At 36.7% G+C, this 27,215-nt stretch overlaps 1 protein-coding gene across 3 annotated transcripts in view; it reads left to right on the forward strand.

Annotated features, from left to right (window-relative positions):
- SLC25A26 (solute carrier family 25 member 26) overlaps positions 1-27,215 on the forward strand; it is a 141,204-nt gene that overhangs the window by 23,788 nt on the left and 90,201 nt on the right. For 2 of the 3 annotated variants that reach the window (XM_031953685.1, XM_031953701.1), the window contains 2 exons: positions 2,642-2,746; positions 4,218-4,265. In XM_031953685.1, the coding sequence (XP_031809545.1) occupies positions 2,642-2,746; positions 4,218-4,265 (153 nt within the window). The remainder of the gene's footprint in view (positions 1-2,641; positions 2,747-4,217; positions 4,266-27,215) is intronic. The other variant, XM_031953692.1, reaches the window with a different exon arrangement.

The raw sequence follows: 27,215 nt of genomic DNA on the forward strand, positions 1-27,215 counted from the left end.
GATTGATTCCATGATAAGCAGCTAAAAATGCTTGTTTTTCTCTTTAGAAAATTCTAAGTTTCTTTCATTTTTATAGAATTTAACATAGAATAAGGTCTCTGGATAGTGGTATTTTCATCAGCCCCATATGGATGCTTCCCACAGTGGAGCCCAGATTTTTTGAGGGAAGAGTGCTCTGAAGAATGCATTTACGGATAGACCTGCACATGACATTACCATTACTTCCTTTCATACAACTATAATGCTATAACAGGTTTTTGTTCTTGTGCAGTGAAATATTCCCTTGTAGCTCAAATTCAAATCTAAGAAAGATCAGAGTTAATAGAAAACAAAATGGAAGGCACTAAAGGTATCTGGAGAAAATAGATAGAGGTATTACTTTGTAGCGTTTCTCTTAGGCCAGAATTGCAGCACCATAGAAGTCAGGAAGCCATGCTGGGTGCTTTGTACCCCTTTTGCTTGGTTATATTGTTTTTCATCTGAGAATCTTTTTAAAGTTTTCCTTCCGCCTCTGTATTTTTAAAGAATAAAAACCTAATGTAAGGACGTGGAAGGTTATGAAGCATGAAGTTCTATAAATATTTATGCCAGACCACTAACATCGACAATTCCTATTTTCTTGACATATTGGGGTCATTCGTCACTTTTGACCCTTAGAATTGAAAAGTACGTGGTGGTGTTGCTTTTTGAGAATAGATTTTAGTTATCAGGAGCTGCCTTGTTAGGTTCAAAGGAATTTCAGCAGACTTGATTTCCTATTGCAGTTATAAATAGGAGCCTTAAAGTTTATAGGGTGTTATCCAAAGTAAGGTCGTCATGAGCTTGTCTAGCCATTCCTACTCACTTCAGTCCCTCTTGTGATGAGCTAGTTCATCTAATTCTGTAATCTTTCTTTGCTTCTCCAAGTATTTTCACTGAAAATTTCTTTTTTGAATCTGTTCTTTAGCCTAACCCATCCTGTTGTTCCATCTCAATTAAGATGGCTTGTTCTTAAGTGATTGCTACCACTCTTTAAAAACTGATTGATTATATCACTTTTAAGAATTTTGGATGACCACTTAAATCATTTTTGTAGATTCTCTAAACACCAGTATATTTAGGCCTTTCTTTTTTTTTTTTCTTTTCTAAACTGAAAAGGAACCATTTTGTTGTATTTTAATCAGACTTCTGTCAGCTCATCACTATGATTTGTTACATATATGAGTGCTTATTGTTTGTCCTTGTTTTGAATTTTATTTCAGTGAGGCAGAGCTCTTCAGTGACATCAAAGTCTGCTATTTACATAGGCATAAGATGATAGTTTTAGATCCGAAAGAGACTTTGGAGGCCATCTGGTCTCAGCTCCTTGTTTTACAGATGAGTAGAGGAAATGCTTAATCACTTTTTGAATGAATGAATGAAATTCAGATTATAATGCTTTAAAATAAAGTGGGGATAAAGAAGGGAAACAGCAAAATCGCATCAGTTTATTATAAGTAATGGTATTGTTCCCCTTAACCAGTATAACTCGCTATAACATTCTAATTGTACAATAAGCATCAGTCTACTAAAATGCTGTACTCTGCTACTCCCAACAACATTCATGTATCATGAAACAAATAAGACTTGCAATATTGTATTTTTTTTTTTTAAGTTGATCTTGAAGGTTAGAAAGAGAAGTGCTGTTGGAATTAAGATGTGTGAGAGAGAACAAAATATGGAGTACTTTGAGTTTGCATTTTAAAATATTGTGTGTGTATGTATGTGTGTGTGTGTGTGTGTGTGTGTGTGTAGGTGCTATGCTAACATACCCCTGTCCCATTTCAATTTAATAATAAATGATCAAACTTAGATGAAGTATTTATTATGTTGTCAGTTACGATGATAAGTGTTACACACTCAAAGAAAAAACAAAAATTTGTACTGTCCTCAGGAAGCTTCTAATGGAGGAGATAGCATGTACATAAATGGATATACATAAACAGAAAAAAAGGGAAAATAAGTTTCTGTTTCCAACATGAAGCTGTTTTATTTTACAGAGCTTCTGTCCATGTTCCCTAACATAAATTGCTGTAGTCTAACTCCTAAAAACAATAATATGTCTTTGTGATCTTCAAAGTTCAATATTATAGATTTAGCTTTTGTTTTACTTATGGGCATAGGGAATGAAACTGATATCATTGATATAGGGGGACAATGGGTGAGGAATCTCTCAGCAATACATGCTGGCACTTACGCCAGAACATATCAGCTTAGAGAGTTCCTCAGAGCAGAGATATCAAGCTGGTACTTTGTGGTGGCCTAGCTTCTGGTGGGAATGCAGTTGGGAAATGTTAATTTGTGGTTTTCTAAATCAGTGACATCAGTTAATATCTGAGTTTAACCCCATTAAATATATGAATTTAACTTAGAGGAATGAGAGGTTAAGTTGCTTGCCCATGGTCACTATCAGTCTGTCAGAGACAGGACTGGAATCTCACCCTTAGCTGACTCAGAGACCAGCTTTCCTTCCATTATGACATGTGAAGCATTCAGTAAATACTTGTTGAATGAATGAATTTTTATTGAAATGTTATCTTTTTGTCATGTGGTAACTTCATTTTTTAATGATTAAAAGAAGTTTCTTAAGATAAGATTTACACAGGTGCATAATTTATTTTAGGTGGCCTGTTTGATCCGTGTTCCTTCAGAAGTCGTAAAACAGAGGGCCCAGGTCTCTGCTGCCTCTGGGACATTTCACATTTTTTCCAACATCTTGTATCAAGAGGTAAGATCTGCTTTTAGACTATGTTTTTTTTTTTGGGGGGGGGGGTGGAATGTGAGGCAGTCGGGTTAAGTGACTTTTCAAATGTCACATAGCTATTAAAGATCAGCATCTGAGGATGGTTTTGAACCCAGCTCCTCGTGAGTGAGGTTGGTGCTCTTTTGCCTGAACTACCTTGCTGCCCCTGTGATCTTTTCTAAATGCACTGTACAGAGATCCTTGGGGTTTGGCGAATCTTGGTGACCCACATGTTCCCTGCAGAACTTTTCTCCACACCTTTAGTAGGTTCTACCATCATGAAATCTTAAGCCTCCTGGTTAGTGGCTGCACATCACAGCCTGGGAAAGGGCAAGATCCCCAAGGAATTGGTCTCAGTATGCACACGAGGAAGGTGTTTATGCAGCACACCTCTGCTTCCAGTTAGTGCCCAGCCTTAAGTTAGACTTTTATTCTTTTTTTTTTTTTAATGTCAATGCCTTGGGTTTTTACCCCCAAATAAGTTCTTAATCTGTGGCCACCCCACCACTGAGTTTCTTCTTTTAATAAAAGAAAATTGTTAAGTGGAATAAACTAGCAAAATGGCCTTGTCTGATAGGATATGCAGGATTCTGTTCCTGTCCCATTCCACCCCTGTTGTGAGGAGAGGAAATACTAGCTGGGGGATATTTAGTAAATGGAATTACATTTAAAAGCACCTGCATATGTAAAACAAGTAATAACAATCTTGCCATGCTGGAATGATCCTCTACAGTTTTTTTTGGAAGTCTACAAAAATAGCTCTTAAAAGACAATTGAAATGGAAGTTTCTAGGAGTCCCCAAAATGCTATTTTTTTAAATTGAACTTCTAAGGGAATTACTTAGGAAAAAAGTGATCCTTAGCATATGCTTCTCACCTAAGAAAGGGATTGTGAAGTTTTTAATTACCGAAATAAAAGATATCTGTTGGAGAGTTTGTGCTAACTCCCTTAGATGACTGACAAGGAAAATCAGAAGTCCTCCGGGAAGGCCTATAATTAATCATTACATTAAGGGGAGATTATTAAGTCATGCATTTGTGTGCCATCTTCTGTTTCAAACTGTGCTGGGATATAATTTCATTTTTATATGAATGAAAAATTGCAATTCTGTGAGTTTACATTTGGAAATGTTTCCATTTTAAAATATCTCAAGTGCTCCTTCGAGCAGTTATCCAAAGAGAAGAGGAAATGTAAAATGTCAGAAAGGAGAGGGTTTATGTGCTCCACAATATTACCAGAAAAACTCCCTCTTTCATGGGAGTTCACTCAATCTCTGGAAGGAGGAGGCACCCATGCACTTCCCTTCTAGGTTGCTTCACTTTTATAGGTACTAGAGCTTACCGCTTGGCTTGGGTAAAAAAAAAAAAAAAACTACAGGACATGGAACATCATTTAAAAATGGCCTTTGCTGATAGAATTTCCTTTTAGTGAAAGGCTCTCAATGTCTTTGTTACAGGGCATCCAGGGACTATATCGCGGTTATAAAAGCACTGTTTTAAGAGAGGTAAACCACTTATTTTTTTCTATTTTAAAGTACAATTAGAGGCCACAATCATTTTAAAGACAAAAATCTGATGAGACTTTGTTCAGTAAAACTACAAATCATAACAGAAATATGGATTTTTTGATAGTTGAAAACTAATCTTTCTGCCAACATGTAGTCTTTTTCCTGGAACAATTTTGTCTTCTATGACTATGATGATGATGATAATCTTTACTATAACTTTCTCATTTGTTCTTTAGAATAACCCTGTAAAATAGGCAAGTTAGGATTATTCTTTATTTGATAGACAAGCTTGAGGGTCAAGAAAGTTGTGATTTTCCCAGAGTTGGATAACTATTTAATTAGTGGTAGATAGAATTCCTAGAAGTCTTTTTTTCCTAGAATTTAGATCTTTTGGTTTCTGACTCTTTTGTCAGTGTTCAGTTATTTTTTCTCATTTGGTGCTCACATCAAGCCCATTAGGAAGGTATTAGAAGAAAATAGTTTTTAGAGAAAATTAACCTGTCCAAAGTCACATAGAGAGTGATAAAATTTGGACTTCAATGGAAGACTTTTGATTAAACCCCTTGAAGTCTAGGTTAGAGATGAAAGATCACCTGATAATTAATTAGGGGCAAGATGTCAGGTAATAAAAATAGAATCTAGTGTAGATACTCGGCTTTGGATCAAAAGAGAACAAAATCTGGATCCGGGTGACTTGCTGGGGACAAATCACTGGATTTCTGAGGAGTAGATAGTATAACATGAGTGGGTCTTTCCATCTCTACATTTAATTTATTACCACAATTACCATCAAAAACAAGTTTTACACCTAATTAACAATTTAAAGTAATGTACCAAGAATAAACAATGTGTTTCTGCATGACAGTTTATACAAACTTTTCCTTTTAAATGAAAGAAAGGTAAAGCATTACAACTTATCAATAAATATAGCAGCAATTTTCATGTCACAGACAAGCCCATTTTAAAGATTAAGAATTCATTTTCAAGTCATGGCAATAGGCAGATGCCTTCTAGGTACCAAGGACTGTGCTTGAGGTCCTGTCTTTGTGGCGCTTACATTCTGATAGCAGAAACAACATGTCCACAGAAAAGTAACTACAATAGGTAATGAAGGAAACACAAAATAATTGGAGGGGCAGGAGAGGAACACTAACAGCTGAGTAGATCAGGGAAGGCTTCCTGGAGGGATAATACCTTGCTTTGAAGGCCATGCTTTGAAGGATGGCTAGGGATTCTGGGAGGGTGGGAGAAGAAGGATATTAATGAGCAGGTTTTGCCAAAGTTCAGGGCTTTGGAAAGATGAAAGGTTGTGCATGAGGATCAGCAAGAAGGCCTGGATACCTGGGACAGATTGTTAGTGTGAAGTCAGTCAGGAAAGAAAGAGCAGAGCTGAATCATGAGGTGCTTTAAATGCCAAAGCCAGGCCTTTGCATTGGAGCCGAGGAGCTAGAGTTTGGCGAGCAGGGCCCTAACACTGTTGGAGCTGCTCCAGGGATGTCATTTGGGCGGCAGCACAAGGGGCCAATGTGTAGGGGAGAGCCTAGGGGCAGGGAGGCAAGGAATGAGGAGGCCAGTGCAGGGCCAGGGGCCTGAGCAGCCCAGAGAAGAGGCAGTGTCTGGAGCCAAGGCCTCTGGGAGCATGAAAGCCAACAAAGGGGCTCCCAATCCCAGAACCCTCTGGGATCTGCCCTCTGTGTCCTGATATTGAGAAGTGTCTGTGTCTTAAGGCACCAGAAGTTCTCTTTGTCAGTGAGTAGTTGGGGCTCCTTCTAAGAAGACTAGAAAATCTGGGAAGAGCTGAGACCATCAGATCACCAAATTTGAGATGCCTTTGGCAGATACATGATTGCCCCTCAAGAGATATAGGGGGCTCGAGGCATCTGCACAGAGATCATCATTGAATCCACAGAAGCTGAGAAGGCCCAGAAGAGAGACAGGCTCAGCAAAGGAGCAATCCCAGGAAAGGGGACTGAGCAGAAATGGTCAGACGAATGGTAAGAACACCTGGAGGAGCAGTGCTCGCAGGGACGGCCCGAAGGGAAACCAAGCACAAGCTTTTGGGTGTCACAGTTGAGTGAGGAAAAAGCCCAACAGTGAATGGGGCATGAAGCAATGAGGCAGAGGCCGTTGGCTGAGAAAGGGAGGCCAGACAGAAGAATGAAGTAGGAGGGCTAAGGGAAGAGCAGTGGAGGAAAAAATGTCTGGGAAAGTATGGGCAGGAATAAGAAATTTGAATATGAGCTTGTTCTGCTTGTTAAATCCAACTACTTTAAGTTTTAATTTTAACAGTTTTGAGATTATTCAATTTCTTTCCTGTTTAGCTTTCATTTAGCACATGTGGCTTGTTACTGTACATCACTTCTTGAATGCATAATTTGCCAGTGGCTACTATTTTAAGGGCCCCTTCTCCCCCAAATAAGAATGTAAGCTTTCATTTTAGAAAGCTCTGTTCTGTAACCCAAGTTATTTTATATTTAGGATTGCTTTGAGATAGAAACATTTTTATTTCTAGATTATATCTGTCATTGATCTAAATGAAAACTATTTTTATGTATTTATAGAAGAAAATTTACTTGTATAAAAGCAGAACACTTAGATTCAGGGAGGGCTTTTGTTTTGTTTGGTCACAAAGCATTGTCTTCTTCATAATATGTAATAATATTTTGCCTGTCATTTTAAAAGAGTTTTTGAGAGCATTGCATTAGAAACAATATTCAATTAACTAGTGAAGGCAAAGGCCTTTGAAGAACTGAAAGGAAAATGAATGCCTCAAAATTAGTTATTTGGGGGGGGGGGATGACACCTGCCTTTTAGAAACATAACTCCCACCATAGCTTCATTCTGTACTCGTTTTCTGGCTCACTAAACATGCATTATTTATTTAGATTTCATCTTGATGCAGGGAAAAGAGGGCAACAAGTCTTTTTTTATTTCTTTGAGAGGTTCTGAATAAATGAATACATTTACATGCCCCCAAATGCTGATTTTGCATACAAACAAATAGACAAAACACATGGTTACAACTGGATGCTATTCTCTTTAAAATTTGTTGTGACATATGTCAAACTAGTAATTAATTTCTAGGCTGCTATCATAGCACACTCTCTGACCCTATTGAGATAACTTTGTTTACTCAAAATGGCAGGGCTTTGTTGGGAATTTAATTGGGGTCTTCTGCGTTATGTATATTCATAAAAGAACCTTCAGAACTGATTTTTATTGAAATATTACCTTCCTAGAGGCGCTTTCTGATAGAGTCAGAAGCGAATTATTGCTAAATGAAATGTAGTTTCTTTTTCCAAATGAAGCAAATCAGAAGTGATGTGTCTGTTTTAAAGAAATGTCTTTGCATTGCAACTGATTTCACTTTTGACATTTTACTGACACCAGCATCCCCCTTCCCCCCTTATAGAAAAGTTCGGAAACTGTTGGGAAATTTGCACATTTGTTTAGATATGTTTTCACTTTAAAATGTTGACTTTGCCTCCCAGAAAGACTTTAGCTTGAGACTTGTATTAGTGAATGTATTCTAGGTGTTCAGGAACCTTTGAAATGATTGTTCCCAGAGTATGCTTAGAACCGCCTCCTTTATTTGGCTTTGGTGGAAATCATTTGGTTTATTAACTGAACTTGAGAAAAGTCCAAGTATAGCTGGCACATCATGCTGTTCTTGCTAAATTTTAAGCCTCATCATTCTTATTTACATTGCTGCAGATCTTTAGTATAATTGACATAAGGAGATGGCGGGAAGGCCTCCAGCTGGAATTGAGGGTGAGGGAAGCCACTGTTGTGCAGATGCTTTTGCCTTTATGGGCAGTGATGAGTAAGATGGGATGCCCTCTAGTGAGCTTCAAGTCAGCATCTTTAAAATGATAGAAGGGAAATCTGAAGTTTGCTTTAGTATAATGGCAGTATCCAAAAACATTTGGAAAGCAGGGAAATTTTAGTTTATGTAGGTCCAGGGATGAGATATTTCAGGCCCCCAGATTCATATTTCTCTGGATTTCTATTGCATCCCAGAGTGCAGTTTCTAACCTGGTGGGCTTCTGCAGATGTCTCATTCAATCAACCTCTGGGGGTTTTTTGAAGAGAACAATTGAAGAGCTACAGAACAGGTAATTACCATTTCAAAGGGCAGTGATAAGGGGTTGCAGATCCTCTGAAGGCCTTTAGTTGGGAAATCTGGGTTGGACAAGAATACATTAACTAATGTAATCATTTTTAGTACCCTGCTCCCCTCCTTCTAGCCTACTTTCCCTGCCCAACTCTCATCCTTTTAGTTCTCATCACTTTTTTTTCTCCACAATTGTCTGTAATATATGAATTTGAAACATATTTTAAAATACTTAGGTCTGTTAAATAATATCAGTTTATCTGATTGTGATTTAAAAATCAGAAAAGCATAGTAGTTTATTTGTCTCAACAAGAAAGAAAGCTACATTAATTCCTTTTTATATTTTGTGTGGTCCACCCTCATTCAGGCCCTCATGCCTTCTTGCCTTGGCTATTGCAATAAGCTCCTAATTGGATTTCAGCTTCCTTTCCCATCCATTCTAGTCACAACTGCTCTACAAAATCTTCCTGTCATAAATCTGACCATGACACTCCCTGTCCCTAAGCTTTAGTTGTATATTTTTGACTCTAGGAGAAAAGGCAAGCTTCTCAGCCTGCTGTCTGAGGCCCTCCAATCTTGGTCCCAGTCTGGCTTTCCAGATTGATTTCCTTGGCTTCTATTTGGGCTCTTCATGTTCCAGCCAATTGTTCAGGTGAATTTAGAGCTGACTGAAAGCTCAGTATCTAGGCCGTGCAATCTAGAGGAAAATACTAGATCATGGTTCTCTACTAGTTTAGCCTTTGTCTTATGCTTCTTTATATCCTGGGATGAAACCATACATAACTGTTCTTGACAGATGTGCATGTGACAAGGAGCTGGGAAGAGATGCTAACAAACTGATCGACCGTCACGATCTAGAGCTTCAGTAGGCTAGGAAATAGGCCAAATTCAGTAGCATGAATGATATTTATGGGGATGTTTAATCCTGTACCTGTGTTAAAAATAAATAAATAAATAAATAAACTGCACAAGTACAGATCAGGAAGATCTGACCAGATGAGTGTTCATGTGAAAAGATCTTCAGTTTTTAGTGGGCTTCAGGGTTACCATCAATTGGTGTCTTATGGCTGCCACAAAAATCCATTGGGAGCTGAGACTGTGTTTGGGGACAAGTAGCGCCCAGAACGAGGGCGGTGACATTACTGGGAGATTCTCCATGGCCAAGCGTGCCTTCAACTCCAGGAACTGCATTTGAACAAAGAGATAGATGAGTGGAAACCAGCCTGAGCAGGCTGACCATGCCCATTGGCGGAAGGAATGGAGGCCCCCAAATGCAAGAGTCCTTAGAAGAGACTAAGTTTTCTCCATGGCTCCCACAGAAGGAGAGAGGTCACATTTTAAGTGAGAGGGGCCAAAGGAGAAAAAGGCTGAGGGAAGGAACTCCTCTCTGGTAGGGAAGGAAAAACAACACACTTCTCTCTTAGCAAATTTGTAAAGATTTTATGGTTTGTTGTTTTTTTTAACTGAAGTATAGAATTTTACTTTATCCTTACATGCTTAGAGCTGTGTCTGAACTCACACAGCAGTTTTATCTGTTTAACGCTGATCATTGCACATATGCTAAGGCTCTGGATCTCTAAGTTATTACCTGTCCTGTATATCATCCCCAAACCACCCTGTATTGATTAAGAGTCTCTTGGGTGCCAGGCCTTGTGCAGAGACCCAGCACATAAGCAGTTCCTCTTTGAGGGAAGCTAAGATCCTGGGCTTTGCATGCAGAGAGTAGCATTGAAAGATTTTGTGCTGTACTGAGACACCGAGATACAAGAGACTTAATTCCTAGTTAATAGATCGAGCCAACAGTAACCATAATAACTAAGGGTCACATTTGTATGCCGCTCAGGTTTATGGCCTCACTCTGTGAGGTCGGCCATGACTTTATGGTCCTTAGGGAAGGAGGCTGGAGGTCTCCAGCTCTTCTGGCCCCTGACAGTCAGGCTCCCGGGGTAAGGTTTGTCTGGAGCAGTTGGGGTTATCCCCGTGGGGAAAGCAGTTTGAAGGGATTTTTTCACTTGGAGAGTGATCTGAAATTGCTGAAACCAAGGAGTTTGGAAACAGACCTGTGAGCCCAAAGCTTCTCTGGTGACTTGGCCTCAGCCTGCTCCAGGAAAAGACTAACATTGTGTGGGGCCAAGGAACTCCCTGCCAGGGCAAGGGCCTAAAGGTCAGTAGTAGCCCTGCTTGAGCCGAGAGTACTTCAGGTCACCCGAGAAGCTGCTGGCTACCGAGGGACGTTACCAGAGGACGCTGAAGGGAAGTGATGAGCAACCCTGGGCACAAAGCTCGGTCTTCCTTGGGACCAAACTGCCATGTCTATATGGGCTTCTTAGCCATGCCTGTTGCTTGGTTCCATGTGTGCCTCTTCTGTAGGGGACTCTGCCTACAGGGATCCCTGTGTCTCCTTGGTCCCCATGGGGCACTACACTACTGTGTGGGAAATTGTACCTCCCAAGGTTTGGGGATGGAGAGCTTTGTTTTTTTTTTTTTAATAATTTTTCCTCCAATTTTATGTAAAAACAATTTTTAGATTTGTTATTAAAATTTTGAATTCCAATTTTCTCCTTTTCTCCCATTCCTAGTTTTATATAGATTATACATGTAGAGCCTTGTGAGACATATTTCTGTATTAGGAATGGGAGAGAACTCAGACCTTAAAAAAAAAAAACTGGGAAAAATTGTATGTTTCAGTCTCTATTCATACTCTACCCATTCTTTCTTTGGAGGTGGAGAACATTTTTCACTAGGAGTCCTTTGGAATTATCTTGGATCACTATATTGCCAAGAATAGCTAAGATTGGTTCTTCTGGTTCTGATAATTTTCCTTTGCATCAGTTCATGTAAGTTTTTCTAGGTTTACCTGAAGTCAGCCTGTTGGTCATCTTTTATAGCAGCTCATATCCTGTTCCTTATGTGCCAAAGGTAGTGTTGCTTAGTGGATAGAGCACTGAACTTAGAATCCGGCAGATCCATACTTTCTTGACATCTCTTGTATCCCTCATCCTCTGCTCACACAGTTAGACCCGAGTTTGTGCTCATCACTCCCCTCCTGGACTGTGACCGACTTCCTAATTAATTTCCCAGCCGCCAGCCTCTCCTCCAATCCCCACATAGGAGCCCCATCTGCTTCCTTTAGTCTTTTGTTCTCCCTCATTAGAATGTAAGCTATTTGAGGCAAAGTGCCTGGCTCAAAGTGAGTACTTAATAAATAATTATCACCTGGCTTTGACTGATTGTTCTCCACACATCTGGCCATTGATCTTATTAAAGCACAGGTTCGTTCATGTTCCTTTCATGCTAAAGAGACTCATTTGTGGGGCCCCTCCTCTATACCTAGGATAAAATATCCTGGTTTGACAGATAAATTCTTTCTAATCCAATGTGTCTGCCTATCCAGGTTCATCCCACTTTATTTCTCATCATGCATTATAATTTTTGAAGGACAAACAAGTCTACAGGCTGTCTGCTGTTCCTTGTACATCTCATTCCATTTCCCATCCCATCTCATTTGTGTAGACCATCCCTGGTCTTAGAATGCCCTTTCTCTCTACACCTCTCACAATCCTGAGCTTCCTTAATAGCCTGCATGAATGCTAGTGACCTCCTGTCTCATCACAATTCCCCCCATATTCATTTTATATAAGTTTGTATTTACTTACTTGATAAATGTAAATCCAGCCCAAACCCTGGATTACCTCCCTGTTACCCTTCGCTTTTGCCATTCTGATCAGACGCTTGTGAGTGGAGCTAGGGAAAGTCCCATGTCTGCTCTGTGCTAATGGGTTTGCTTAGAATCTGGATCATTTGCTCTCAACTGAGCCCTTGTTAAAGCATGGTGGTAGTAATATTATTCTTCCTTGATTCCTCTCTATCCCGTTCCATTTCACCAACTGCTCCAAACCTCTTTCTTCCCTCTCCATCTCCATGACTGAGCACTCCCTCTTGTACTTTTCCAAGAAACCAGAAGCCATCAGCCATGAGCTTCCTCTTCCCCACTTTCACTATATCTCCCAACTGTCCAACATTCTTCCCTCCTCCATTCTCATCAGAGGATCAAGGAGTGGCCCATTTCCTTGCCAAGGCTGATGCCTCTACAGGCACTCTTGATCTCCTCTCCCTTTCCCAGCAAAGTGCCCATATAGTCTTACTTTTTTCTTTTCTTTAATCTCTTACCATCTTTTTTTTTTTTTTTTTTTTTTTTTTTTTTTACCAGATACTCTCTAGTCTCCTCTCTCCTTACAAGATACTGTCCAATGTGATCCTTCCCTATTTTTGTTCTTTCTCAGGTCTTTGGGTCCTGACTTCTGACCTCATGACATAACCAAAACTGTTCTCTCCAGCGTTAGCATTGATTTTTTAATTGCCAAATATAATGGCCTCTTCTTCATCCTCATCCCTCTTGACCCTCCATGCAGCATTTGCTGCCACTGGTTACCCTCTCATGGATCCTTCGTGACACTGACCTGCTTTCCCTCCATTCTCTTTCCTATATCCACCACTTCTTTTTAGTCCTTTCTGCTTGTTCGACATCTGCCTCCTATCCCCTACATACTGGGCTGCCTTGAGGCTCTGCCCTTTCTATACTTTGTCATGATGACCTCATAGTTTAATTAATATTTCCAGGCTGAAGACTGAGGTGATATGTATGTGTATGTATGGTCATATTTAGCACGTCATTCTTCCTCTTGAGTTCTAGCCCTGCCTCATGCACTGACTTGCCCATAGGACCCATAACCTGGATATCTCCTAGACACTCTGCACGCCCTGTGTCCAAAACTAACTTCATTCTCTTTCGCCCACATCTGCTTCTCTCCCAAACTCACCTGTTTCTGTCCAGGACACACCATTATGCTCCAGGCCACTCAGCCCACCCCATGTCATCCTCACACATTCAGTCACCTGCTTGTCTCATCCTTTCTGCCTCTACTCCTCCGAGTCACAAAGTTACCGCTCCTGGATGAGCCATTGTGGCAACCTCCTAATTGCTCTTCTTGCCCCATGTTGCTCCCCACCCCAATCCATCTTGTGCAGTGATTTTCCTAAAGTGTGGGTCAGACAATGTCACCCTCCTACTCCCCAAAATCGGCTTCTTTTTGGCATTTAAAGCCCACGTTATGGCCCCTTCACACAGGTAACCATGTTCACCTGTTCTTCATACATAGCAGTCCATCTCCCATCCCCCTCTTCCTCCTCTACCACTTAGAAGCTCTGCTTTCCTCCCAAGCTCAGCCTGAATACCTTATCCATGAGGCCTCATCTCCAGAATGATGATGTCTCTCTCTTGTGTTTACCTTCTGGCTCCCAACTGGACAGAAGCTTCTATAGAACAGAGGGACAAGTTTTACTTCTTTCTATTCCAAGGGTCATGGTTCTTAGCCCTTAGTAAGCACTTAATAAATGCTTATTGGATGAATGAATAGAAGTGTGATCCAGGTAAGTCATTGGGCCTCAGTTTCCCTATCTGTAAAATAAAGGTAAAAATAATATCTGATGTCACAGCATTGTTATGAATGAATGAGGTTGCATGTATAAAGTGTCCTGCATACCTTCTAGTGATAGCTCCATGCATACAATGCATACTATCTCACTCTTCCATTCTACCTCTTTCTACCTGTGCAAACTCCCCTCCTGATAATTCTGTCTTGGGGAGGAAGATAGAGTGGGCAGGATTTACACAACTGAGGAAACACTAAGGAGAAGGGGACTGTAGTCATTTCTGCAAATTCTTGGTATGAGTGAGTGTCGGGAAAAAAAGACTTTTTTGTCACTACTACATTCCTTTATAAGCTTCAAAAATTATGCTTTTTTCACATTAGAAAAGTGGCAAAGCACCATATGGTCTTTTTTACAATTCATTAATTCTACTGGTGGGGTGGGAGGGTCATTGTAAGTCTCCATATTTTTTAATGTGAAGTTGATTTTACGTTAAAATCTAACACAAATATGTTGAGCTTCATTTAATTCGTATATAATTCATTTTATTAACTATGACCAAATAGAACATCTGTTAGAATTCCATAATGTTAACTTCATGGGAAAAAAAAAATTGGTTTTGGAATTTTTCCATTGTTTTAATGTTTCAGATTTTGAACAGATGTCTTCAGGGGACATTTTAATTAATGGAAATATTATACAAATGAAAATAAAATTTCTTTTAATCACAAAAGCTTATCATAAAATAAATTACTTAATAACCTCTGCATATATTATATTCACCCAAGTGATATTGCTATATAAGATTAAAATATCATTTAAACGCAAAAGTTCTAAAATCATCACTGTTCCAAATGTGAATTTTGCTCCTCAATTGCACATTTTTCTATAATCTAAAACTTTTTTTTTTAAGTATAATACAGTTAAAATAATTTGATAAGAACAAAAATAACTTTTTAGCTTTTTTGGTGCATTTTTTTTTTTTTTTTATGTTTGATTTACTTGAAACTAGCCTTCATTTATTTTTCTTAATTTTTGCAAAAGTTTTTTTTTTTTTTTTTTTGGAAGCATTAAATGTCACATTTTCCTGATTGCCTTCCTGATGACCACATGATGCTCAGAATGCATTAACACTCCTACCCAGAATAACTTGGACTACAGGCTATTGACTTACTTTAATTATCTCTTTTTTTCCTCTGTTTTTTTGAATGTCAACCTTCTTTGGGAAAAAAGTAATAAAATTGGGGCAGAGTTCATAGAAATATGCTCATTTCAGTTAGAATAGATTGGCCATTGGATGACAAACATAGTGCGTTTTCAGGTCCATAGTGCGTTCAGGTCAGACATCCATTGACGTCTTGATGTAGGACCTCTCAGAGCTTGCTTGGGTGGTCCCCACCTTGATGAATCACTATAGGCTTCCAAGTGTTGGAACCTTATCATGAACTTGGTGAGGTCATTCTGACCCCTTGACTGCAAAACATGTTTGGTTCTATTATCAGGGAAGTAGAGGAGAGTAAGGAGCTACAATTCCATTCCATTTTTCCTCTTTGCTTTCTAGGAAACGGGATAAAACATGGAATCAAGCTTTTTTGAAGATGTGTAATTTTCTCTATTCAATTTGACCTTTCTTTTGTTTTTGCTTCTCAGTTAAATGAACAGTTACAATATTTACATGTAACAATCCGGCAACGCACATTGTCTGATGAATTACTAATACTGCTGTGTTTACTACATAAAGATGTTTTCATTTTTAATGAAATGATGAATAATTTATTTTATTTTAATAGCTAAAAAGAGGAAAGTTGAACACTCTTGGTCTTTAATATAAAAATAGATTTGAAGGAAGAGAATATTTTATTCAGATTGTTTGTTCAATTTTCATGTAATATTGATAATTTTTATACATGTATTTTTGTTTTTATTAAAGCTAGCCTTTTGGGAAGTGTAAGTTTTCTCAAGGAATAATTCTGCTTATATGTATTGGAACATGAAAATTTAATCTTTCAGAAGATGTGAACCAAAAAGGATGGTTTTGGAGTATCTGAATATTATAATAATCATAACAGTGATAATAGCTAATATTTTCATAGTATATACTATTTGCCGTGCACTGAACTAAGTAAGCACTGTTCTCTCATGTAATCTTCACAGCAACCCTGGGAAGTAGTACCATCTGAATCTCTGAATTTCTGCTTTGATATTTGTCTCAAAGCATCCTAAATTCTATCTTAGCACCCTAAATCCCAATCTAGAGAGGGCCATGGGCTCCATCAAGTCCAACTACCACATTTTGCAAATTAAGAACCTCAGGCCTGTGGAGGCTGAAGCACAGTAAGAAGTGTTAGAAGGAGAATTGAAGCCTGTTCTCTGCTCTGGCTCCTGCCTCCATTCTGGTGTTGCTTAAACATTCCAAAGGATTACCAAAACTAAAGAGGAAAAAAAAAGTTGACTAAGTAATATTAATAGATGAATGCCTTTATTTTTGCGCTTATATTTCTGTATTTTTGTGACTTTTTAGTGACATGTTGATTATAAGCATTCCAGAGGACACTCTTGGCTCTTGAGATGTAAAGCAGAGAACTAAAAATGAAAGTTTCAAAAATAGACATTTTATTTAGCACAATAAATATTGTTTATTTGAAAAAAGCTAAAAGTAAATATGAGTATTCCTTCTTTTTGTAGCAGTATAACAGATGGAGATGTGGTCCTATCTGACCAAAATTCAGAGTATGAAAGTTGAAAATAGATATAGACTGGAGAATATATAATTTTTATAATGGAAATACTACTTTCTCCCCACACTTTCCTATTCCTCTGTCCCAGAACTTAGATTCCTTCTTGGATGTTCCAGGCAGAGGACTCTTGCCTCACATCCTGTCTGCGGCACATGAAGAAAGGGAGTGCTGATGGTACCAGGTCCACAAACACCCTGGTTCTCCACTTCTGCCTTCTCAGCTGTTTCGTAGATACCTCCCAGACCCACTCCTGCTCTGCCTCAGGGGCAGGAGATGCTTTTGTCCTCGACTTGCTGGCATTTTGCTGTTGACCAGCTTCCCTATTCTAACGATCCAAGTCTTCTCTAACATCCTCATTGCCATCAGAGTGGGGATTCAAGCAACTCACTGTGGTGTTCTGTTGGAATGTGTTTTAAAATGTATTGTGAAGCATCCGGTTTGCATTTTGTACTTAGTGGGCTTACTTTTTGTTTAGTTGGAGATGTTATCATGGGTGTCCATGTTTCTTGTCATGACCATCGCCATATCCCCCCTGGGTTTATCATTTAGACAGTCTTGATTCCACTGCCTTGCTTGTGGCAGCCCATGACTATCAGATGTTTGTATCCCTTCTCTTTACCAGTCGGCCCTTGATGGATACTAATCAGGTGGTACTTTTACCTTTACAACTTTGTTTCTCAAAACAAAGTATAAAACTTCTTAAATCTAAGTATATCCATAATCACCACAGACAGAGAAGCTGTCTGCTTCTAGTTGTTTTCTCAAGTATTGGAGGGTTGTTATTTCAGTTCTCTTGTGGCATATGACATTTCCGTCAGCCAAATTTACATCTGTTATCCCATTGAAATAGAATTTCCTTCATTCCTTTTTTTATACGTTTCCTGATATTCAGGTGGTCTCCAAGAACAAATGCTATATTAATTAAGGGGATCTTGACTAAAATTATTCCTATATATTTTTTCCAATGCAAAAAAGAATTTTAAATGTACTAAAGACTAATAGCTTGTCAGTAGAAAAACTTTTTCCCAATGTAAGCCCAAGTTGTGACTCACATCTCCATTCTAGATTAAGAAAGAATTCAAAGACTCCACTTTGGATACCGGAAAAGCCAGATTTTAGCAAGACACCTAGGCTCACTTCTGAAATAAAGAAACCAGAAAGCCTTTGGTACTTGGCCAAAAATTACTTGAGGATTGCATTCTACAGAAAAATTGTGATTGCCCTTGCAAGAATTAGTTGCATAAGACAGAAGGAAAATAAGTTTATTCTTGACTTTTAGAAGATTAAAGGTACTCTTTAAGCACAAAGGAAAAATGAAAATTATGACTTGGAGAGGAGAGGATACCAGTAGCCAGAAAAGACATTGCAGCAAAAGCCTAGCGGCTCAGGTAGAAGGTCTCTCCTCCTCATGAAATCTTCCCTTGATAAAAAAAAAAGTGGGGTGCAGTGGCTGTGCCCTAGGGCACAGGCACCTTTCCTGTAAGCTGGAGGGTGGCCTGGAAGGAAGCTTGAAATAGAGGGAGGGCCAGCCAGAAGCAGGTGCGCTGTCCCTGGTGTTTCCCACCAAGTGCCCCACTGGCTGCTTTGGCAGAAGTGCTGGAAAATGGAAATAATAAAGGCAGTGATGACACAAATTAGGTCATCTAGCCTTAGTGCCATTATGACAAGGAAGACAGGAGATTTAGTAAAAATGCAAGAGGGATGTTAAATAGATTTGTCACTGTAAGAACGGGCCTGTTTTTTTTGTTTGTTTGTTTGTTTTTTTCTCCCTAAATGTTGTTTTTACACTCAGTTGAGCAGCTGTCCTTGCTTGTCTTAAGACAGGACGCTAGAGAGCGCTCTAAGCCTGTGCCTTTTTAGTATTTTTGAAGTGAGCCATGATCCCAGAGCATCTTCAGCAATTTTGAGTTTCAGCCTCCTATGCCCAAGATTGTTTGATTGTGTCATATATTTTAGAAACATTTCTTAGGATCATTGAGGCAATCATTTAATACTCTCTGTGCAGAGCACGTGCTTAATCAAAAAAGAGAGCAAGGTTTGAGTTCGGATTATTGAACAAATTAGTTGAGTGCCTCTGAGATTTTTGGAATATTCTTGGGGATAAAACTATTCTCAACTGAAACAGCAAATCTGGATTGTTTCTTTTAAAAGTTGCATCTTTAAATTAATGAATTTTTATGAGATTTTCTCATATAGTGACTTAAGTTGGACAAATATTAAGTCTCATCCCTGAATGTGTATACTTTGGTCCTTTTTCTCTATAAGTAATATTTATATTTGATGATTACAAAATGTGCAAATTGTTTTCTTATCTTTTCTTTCTAACCTTGACTAGATCTGTTTGAGTTTCTTGAGAGCGTTATTATTGTTGTTGTTGTTGTTATTGGTATTTTAAAAATTATAGGGCAGCTATTTTTTCCCCTTAGCTCTGTTAACTTTTCTTTTGGTCTTTGGAACTGTTAATCAAAACACCACACCCAGTGATTCTTAAAAGTTTTGCCACAAATTTCACTAGATGTGCTATGTAATTTTGGTTATTAAGTTACTGCAAATAAAAGAAACTTTGTGATTTATTTAGAGTCAACAAATCTCTCAATAATATGAAGATTGATCTCAGAATAAGACAAATGTTGTAAGGATTTTAATAAAAAATGACTCATCATAATTGAAGGGAAACTGTACATGTACCAATCTCCTAACTTGTTCATAATGTTTCCAATTTAAAAGTTTGCTGTTGTGCAATTCTTTGTGGCAAAGAGTATTGTGCCAGAAGCAAAAAATAAATTTAGAGCTGCATTATTCCTAGAGACATTTATTTCCATATACAGAAATGATTATAATAATATATCTATTTGGGTAGAGTCTGCTATTCATCTTTCTCCATATCTAGACCCTTTAAAGTGCTTCTGTTATTTTCTAAATATTGATATTATTTTAAAATGCATTTCTCCTTACCCTAACTTCTTTTTGTCCCCTGCCTATTGACTATATCATCACCAGATTTATCTTCACATTCTTTGTGGTCCACCTCCCCAAAGTATATGTTAAAATAAATGTTAATCTCTCAAGGAAAATTCTATTCTATGTGTCTTTTTGGATTTCTGGCTCATTTCTTTGCACTTCAAGTTACCTTTGTCAATCTGCTCTTGGTTTTGGTTTGTTTTGTTTTTATCCAACCTGGTTTTATTTTGGACCAGAATTATCTTTATAAATTTCCTATAGAAAATATCAGGGCAACTAGGTGACACAGTGGATAGAGCACCAGCCCTGAAGTCAGGCGTTCAAATCTGGTTTCAGACATTTAACCCTTCCTAACTGTGTGACCCTGGCCAAGTCACTTAACCCCAATTGCCTCAGCAAAAAAGAAAAAATAAAATAAAATGTTGTATTTTGCCTCCTCTTGAAGACTTCTGCTACTTCCTAGAGTGACTTACTTTGAAAAACCAATTATTAAAACACTTTTCTTTCCATCAAACTCAAAGCTTCCTCTCTTCTCCTTTTATTCTTTGTTTCTAACTGTGACCCCTGGGCTAAAAGGAACATTAGCCTCTTCTGTAGGACAGTACTTGGCACATAGTAGGCATCTTATCAAATGGTTACTGAATTGCATCTTTGTCCTTCAGGTAGTTGAAAACAGCAGTTCGGGCCTTTCTTGCCTTTTCTTCTGGCATAAGAAGGGATCTTTGTAAATTCCATTTATGATCTGCATAGATACATATATATATTTTTTCTGATTAGTAGGATTTTCAATACAGCCTGTTAACTAATTTTAGCTTTAAATCCATGAAAACTTTTGGATATTTTTCACATCAAAAGTTGTTCATCTTTCTTCTTATAATTCACACATTTGGTGGGGGGGTTTTTGGAACAGGTAAGACTTTAGATCCTCTTACTATTATTACATTTAGCCTTTTGTTCCATTCTTTTGTAAAAATTTTTAATCCTGACTCCATTAGTTAGTATTTTAGCCATACTTTCTACCTTTGGGTCATCTAAAAATCTGGTAAGCAAGTCCATCTCTTCCTTCGTACTAACTGGAAAAATTGAATTACTAGTTAATAGGCAAAAAGAATTGGATAAAAATATTAAACCGTGTAGGGCCAAAGGCAAATTCCTAGTGATTCCACTAGATGCTACTTTTCAAGTTAGCAGTGATTGATAAATCATTATATTTTAAGCCTGATCATTCAGCCATATCTGAATTTAAGTTCAGTTCAATAAATATTTATGAAGCCCTTGCTATGTTTCAGGCACTGTGCTGAACACTGGGTTTATAGAAAGAGGGAAAGACATACCTTATAGAATGACTTATCCATGGTGAAACTGTTTTTAGTTGTCATTGCTTCCTCTTCTGAATGCTCACATACTATCTATTTAATAAAATACTCTAAGATTGTGCTGGTGATTTAAGGCCAACTCATAAGCTCATATGATTCAAAAAATTCATCTTCTTTTGTCTTTTCAAATGTGGATATTGGTTTTTCTCCAGTCCCCCTATACTTCTCTCATTCTCTATGATCTTTTAAAGACCAATGACAAGGTCTCTAAATCTTCTAGACCAAATGAGTTGGATTAACCTAGAGTAGCTAGATGCCTTCTCACTGTCTCTTTAGGTTTCAGCCATCTGTTAACCAACCATCTTTGTTTTATTGTCACCAGTTTGAAAATCGTTCTTTTTGGTAGAAAAAAATAGAAGGAAGTAAAGAACCACTAGTTCTGCCTTTATTCTTTCATTATTTTTAGTATTACTATTATTTTTTGGTCAGTAGTCCATTCCATCCATATTTCTATCACTTGATGATCTTCCTGTTGTTCTCCCATATAGTTTTAAAAAAATAAATATTTTTTAGTTTCCCTTGGTATTTATTACTATTTTTGGCTCATTCTGAATATCATTGCTTTTAATGTTTTTATTAGGACCATGCCAAACACTTGTAGTGATAATGAATTACCAGACCTAATTTTTAATTACTTTATATGATTTAAAATTCCAAATTGGTCAGTGAATACCCTATGCACTTTTTCTCTATAGACAGCTTTCCCTTTTTTTTTAATTTGTTTTTTAGAATTGCTTAAGTTTGTCATCCAAATTTAATTCTTGAGAGCATCCTTTACCTCTTAGTGTAATGTCCTTTGTGAATTTTAGAATTTTGGGAAAAGATAAAGATGGAGAATAGGGGAGGGGGATATAGGTAGGGAATTTAGTCTTAACCCATTATTTTATGACTCTGAGGGTTTTTCCCTGTAGGAGCATTGTTAATAGTACAGGATTATTACCATTAGCATACCTAGCTTTTATATTCATATGATTTTATTCATTATTTAACCACCTAAATGTGGATTGTAAAAGCTCAACAGAATGGGAAGGGCATTCTACAGGACTAAAGAGTAGAAATTCTATCATGTTGGAAGCTCCTCTTCTTCAGAGCTATAGAACCTTCCCCCTCTTGGTCTAATAGGATCTCCTATTTTCCTTGGTCTGATAAAATGGCATCTCTTCTCCTTTTATCTTCTTTTCTTCTTCTTGTCCTTCTATGCTTCCCACCAATTAAAGGATAGAAGGAGAACACAATTATTATTGGGAATAATATTATTGGAGTGGGGCATGACATTAAATTAAAGTTTCATATTAAGTGGATTGTTATAAAGTGACTATTTGGTGCAGGTCTCTATTCTGTACTGTCAGTAGTAATATTCAAGTTAAAGGAGGCTTTTGTGAACTGTCCAAGAACCCTACTACCATGTGTAATAGAATCTTTCCCAAGTGTAAGATGGGCTCCATGACTCTATATAAAAAGGATAGTCAGCATGACAAATTGTGGTGACTCTTAAGCAAAGCTTGGAACATCCTCCAAGTTGGAGGGAACTCAGAGTCAAAAAGGTAAGTTTTCACATTCCATTAAGTGGATAGGAAGCTGGGTTAGTATGGCCTGAAACTTCTAGGGAGTAGTGGCACGGGACAACTTCCTTGCCTTTTTGGGAAATAATTAGACCATCCTGCATGAGGTGGGATGTAAGTGGTAAAGAAGAAATCTGGTCTATCACAACCTGTTTAAAGACTACTATAAAGTTACAATTTCTATGCTTATTAGACTACCAAAGTGACAAAAGATTTCTTCATAGAATTGGATAAAAATTGTAATGAATTTATATGAAAAAAAAATGAATGAGAATATCAAGGAATGTGTTGAAGGGATGCTCATAAAGGTGATCTTGTGTTAGATTTTAATGCAGATTGTAAATTGATTATCATCAAAACTAGGATAAATATTGATAACTAGAACATTTGATTAGAAGTACGCAACTTCCATCGAATATAATATATAAAATTTTAATTTGCTAATTATTTAACAAACATACATGGAGGAAATTGGATTTATACTCATTTCTCATGCCTTATACTTCTTAGTGTTAAACATAAACATAAAAATTCACTACAGAAAGTTAAAAGAAAATGGGCTAATGTATTTATCTTCATTGTGGAGGAGAGATGTCTTTTTCTATTAAACAAATGAAAGAATTATTAAAAACAAACTGGTTGGTTGATTATATTAAATTATTTTTGTACATCAATTTTTTTCCTTAAGTATTATTGACATATGTTTGTTTTTACATTATAAACATTTAGATATGGTCCCCTCTTCATGACAGATCTCTTGTAACAAAGTAAAACAATTAAGCAGAACTAACAATACAGTTTATTTAAGAACTCCTTATTTGACTGAAACTTTTGGAAAAATTGGATGAATATGGAAGAAAATGAGATTCATACCTACACCTCAAATATTTTATGATAAGCTACAATAAAAATTAATAAAAACATTTATGACACATGATAGATAAAACTTGACATTCAAAATACTGTACATAAAGAACTATAAAAACTTTACAAAACTCTATTAAGTCCCTAATAGATAAAAGATTGGGAAGTAACAACAGTGTACAAAAAAGGAAACAGATTGTTCATTAATGTTTAAAAAGTGCTTAACTTCACTTATATTAAAAAAAAGGACAACTTTTGAATTTACACACACACATCAAAATGGCAAAAATAATTAAGAGCTACAGAATTCACTGCTGGCAAGGGCTTGTGGAGAAAGTAAGTAACTGATGTCCACTTGTTCCATGGTTCCCAATGGTTTTGTTCTGCAGAACTCTTTCAACACAACAATCCTTTAAATGTACTGTGATTTCCCTAGTATAATTTAATGAGGTATTCATAATATTCTTTGAGGTTTATTCGTTGATTGCATATAATATTACAGTGATAATCTTTGCTCCCAAAATAAAATGTATATCATGCAATTATAAAATATAAAATTTTATTATATCTATGATTAAGAAAACTACAAATGTAAAGTTATAAAGCTCTAATTGTAAAATAATTACGAATATTTTGTGACATTCTACAAGAATGAAAAGAAATAATCCAGCAAGACCTTATGCTTATTATTATCTGTAAAAATTAACCTTAAAATTTTTATTTTACAAATTTTATTAAATACAAATAGCATTTTAAATGAAATACATTACAAGTTAGATGTTTAATATAACAGTCACATACATAATTTCATTGTACTTTTTTACTTGAACAAAGTTTGTAATATTTTACTCTAAATATGATCTTTAATCTCTTTACACATCAAGTGTTAAGTTCTGTCTTAAACGATAAATATATTAAGGTGTTATATTTTAAATTTTTAATTTTGATAGTGTTTATATATAAAGTCACCTTTACAAAGAAACAATCTCTTCAAATGTGATTATTAAACTCTCACAGAAAATACTAAATAACTCACTAGTGTTGTGTATCAGTCCATTTGAAAAACCTCTCAAAGAATAAGTGGATAATAATCTTCTTAAGTGGAAGATAAGTTTAAATTGGAATAGGACCTTAATTTTTCAGGGAGATGCAACAATATAAAGTTATTTCTTCAGAAAACTTAGGTTGATCTGTTGTGGTTTCAAGTTGTAATATAATGTAACTTATACCCAAGGACCATGTTTTCAGATATCATGGCATTTGCCTTGCAAGAACAAATGTGTATAACATCTTGAGTGCAGGATTGCACAAATGATAAGGCACAAGGAAGGTGTTACTCTAACACACTACCCAGAGATTGCTCGTGAAGTTGACTGTCTATTAGGGACTCTTTTGCATCTAAATGTCAAACCCTTTTTAGTATTTTGGAAACAATTTGATGACAAATTGAGAAACTGTAAGAACACGGTGTACTTCATCAGAAGTGGTCAGAGTTTAATGCCATCATCTCTGCATGAGCACCAATAATGAACACCAATAATCAATGTGCACAGGAGCATGCAGTTTCCCTGCAGAAACAAATCTACAATACTTCAAATGAGCACATGCCTGTTGTCACAGAAGAAAGATGTAACATAACTGGGCAGTTATTCATTTCTTCAGGAGTAAATAAAAATTTTTTAGGACATCAGGATCACGAACCCTCAAGAGTTTGCAAATCACTAGATGTGAATCATTATTCTAATGAAACTGCAAACCTGAAAAGTCTTTGTAAGAACAATCTGACCATTTTCAGGAAAAATTACAAAAATTATCACATACAGTAACACAGTAATGTTTTTATTGTAAATATTCACTGAGAGGAACTATTATACACTTTTTTCTTAAAAAAAAAACAAAAGCAATCTATTCAAAGTATTCAAAGACTTTTACAGCAACATTTCTGTAATTGTAAAAATCAAAGAGCAATCATAATGCCCAACAATAGGGTCTTAAAATTAAGGCTGGAAGGGACTTTTGACTCATCTAATCCAACCTCTTTATTTTATGGATGAGAAAAATGAGAGTCACTCTAAGAGGATAAGTGATTTCACACCATCACCATAGAACTGGAAGATACCTCTGAGGTCAGCTAGTTGTTCAATATTAATTTTTTAGTACACATTGCACTAATAACACTGTGGTAGATAATATCCAACTGTTGTTTTAAAAAATGGGAATGATAAATTGTGAATTATTTTAAGTGCTTACAATGTATGAGCACTGACTGCCAATACAATTACAAGCAAAAAGAAAGATAGTACTGCCCTTTAACAAGCTTAAATTCTAAAGAGGAAAGACAAAATATAAAAGGAATTTGAAAAAGGAGGTGAGGGGAATGGAGGTACCAACCTTATGGGACAAAGTATTGATCCTGGAAAAGAATAAATACAGGGCTGGCCTGAACAGCCTTTTAAAAGTGGAGGTTCTGGGAAAAAATGCATCAAAGAGAGAGACCACAGGGACATAATATTTTCAGTGGATGAATTCCAGGGCTGTGTGACTCCTGAAGTATTGAAATTCCTAAAGCATGGTAGAGAAATTGAGTGGAGAATGACTTTATAAAAAGAAAAATAAATGGTGATGAGTGAACAGAAAGAACCCATGGTTGGTTCATCATGGGTAAAAATGGAAAATAGCTCAATCAAGGATTGTTTGAAAGAAAAACCTTTAGAAGAATTATTTACCCTAAAGTGGAAAGGATGGCTTCCGGAAGAAAGGTGTTTCCTTGAAGACTTTAACAAAGGCTGTATGACCACTTTGGCATTTTGTAGGAGATTCTGGTTCAGGTATGGGTTGGGCAAAATCATTTCCGTAGTCCTTTGAATTCCAAGATTCAGTGAATCTTGATGGAGACTTAGCTGATGGACTGAAATTTTGGCATCTTATGCATTCAAACTCACCTATTTAAAAAAATAATTGCAAAGCAATATAATTGGTTGCACTAATTAGTATTAATACTAACTTTATTAATACTGACATTAATTAGTATTAAATTTATAATTAGGGATAGGAGTTCTCCCTGTGATTTCATTGGTTTGAAAATTCTCAAATGAGAAAGCTCTTTCTAATGCTATTAAGTGGCTTGCCTAAGGTTATTTAGCTGATGTGTATTAGAACCTGGGTCTTCCTTAATAATTTAGAAATATTCTGAATGATACTTGTTTCTATTAAAAATTATTTGCCTTCCTATAAAGAACATCGTACAATTCTTAACACTTTAGAGGGTAGGATCTTCGTAATTTTTAATTGTAAAATCTCATATGAAACCAGTAAGATCCAGGATTGTTGTTATTGATGATTTGTCTTTTTTTTTTTTTTTTTTTTTCCTGTTGGAATCATCTCTAGTGAGTAAAAGGCCTCAACTCTTTTTTTTTTTTAAACAGATAATTTAACATTTTCAAAAGTTTTACTCATGTTATGGGATCTTCTGAAGGATAAACATTTGTGACTGTCTTAATTAGATCTATTCCACATATATTTTTTTAAAACACCATTCTGTTTCTTGCAGTAAAGAATTGCAGCCATCAAAATTGGCAAGCGTTAAGAATGATAATTAGTTCACCATACTGACCAATTCTGTGAATTACAAGTTCAAAGAAGTCTGTGGACAGGGATGAAATCAGATTTGGGCATTTTTTACTCCAGTTGTTTCAGGATGCTCAGCACTCCTTTGATCTGTAAATAACTGATGGCTTTTCTTGCCTAGGTCCAGATACATCAAAAGTCTTCATGACTTTTGTCTTTAGATTTAGAACTGTCTTGCAAGACCTGAATTGAATGAATAAAATTGTGACTCTGGAGCTACTTATGGAAAAATAGACATTGGTCCTTTCCAATTTTAGTAATTTTTTTTTTTCACA

Source organism: Sarcophilus harrisii, chromosome 1 (genome assembly GCF_902635505.1).
Source record: "Sarcophilus harrisii chromosome 1, mSarHar1.11, whole genome shotgun sequence".
Taxonomy (NCBI): Eukaryota; Metazoa; Chordata; class Mammalia; order Dasyuromorphia; family Dasyuridae; genus Sarcophilus; species Sarcophilus harrisii.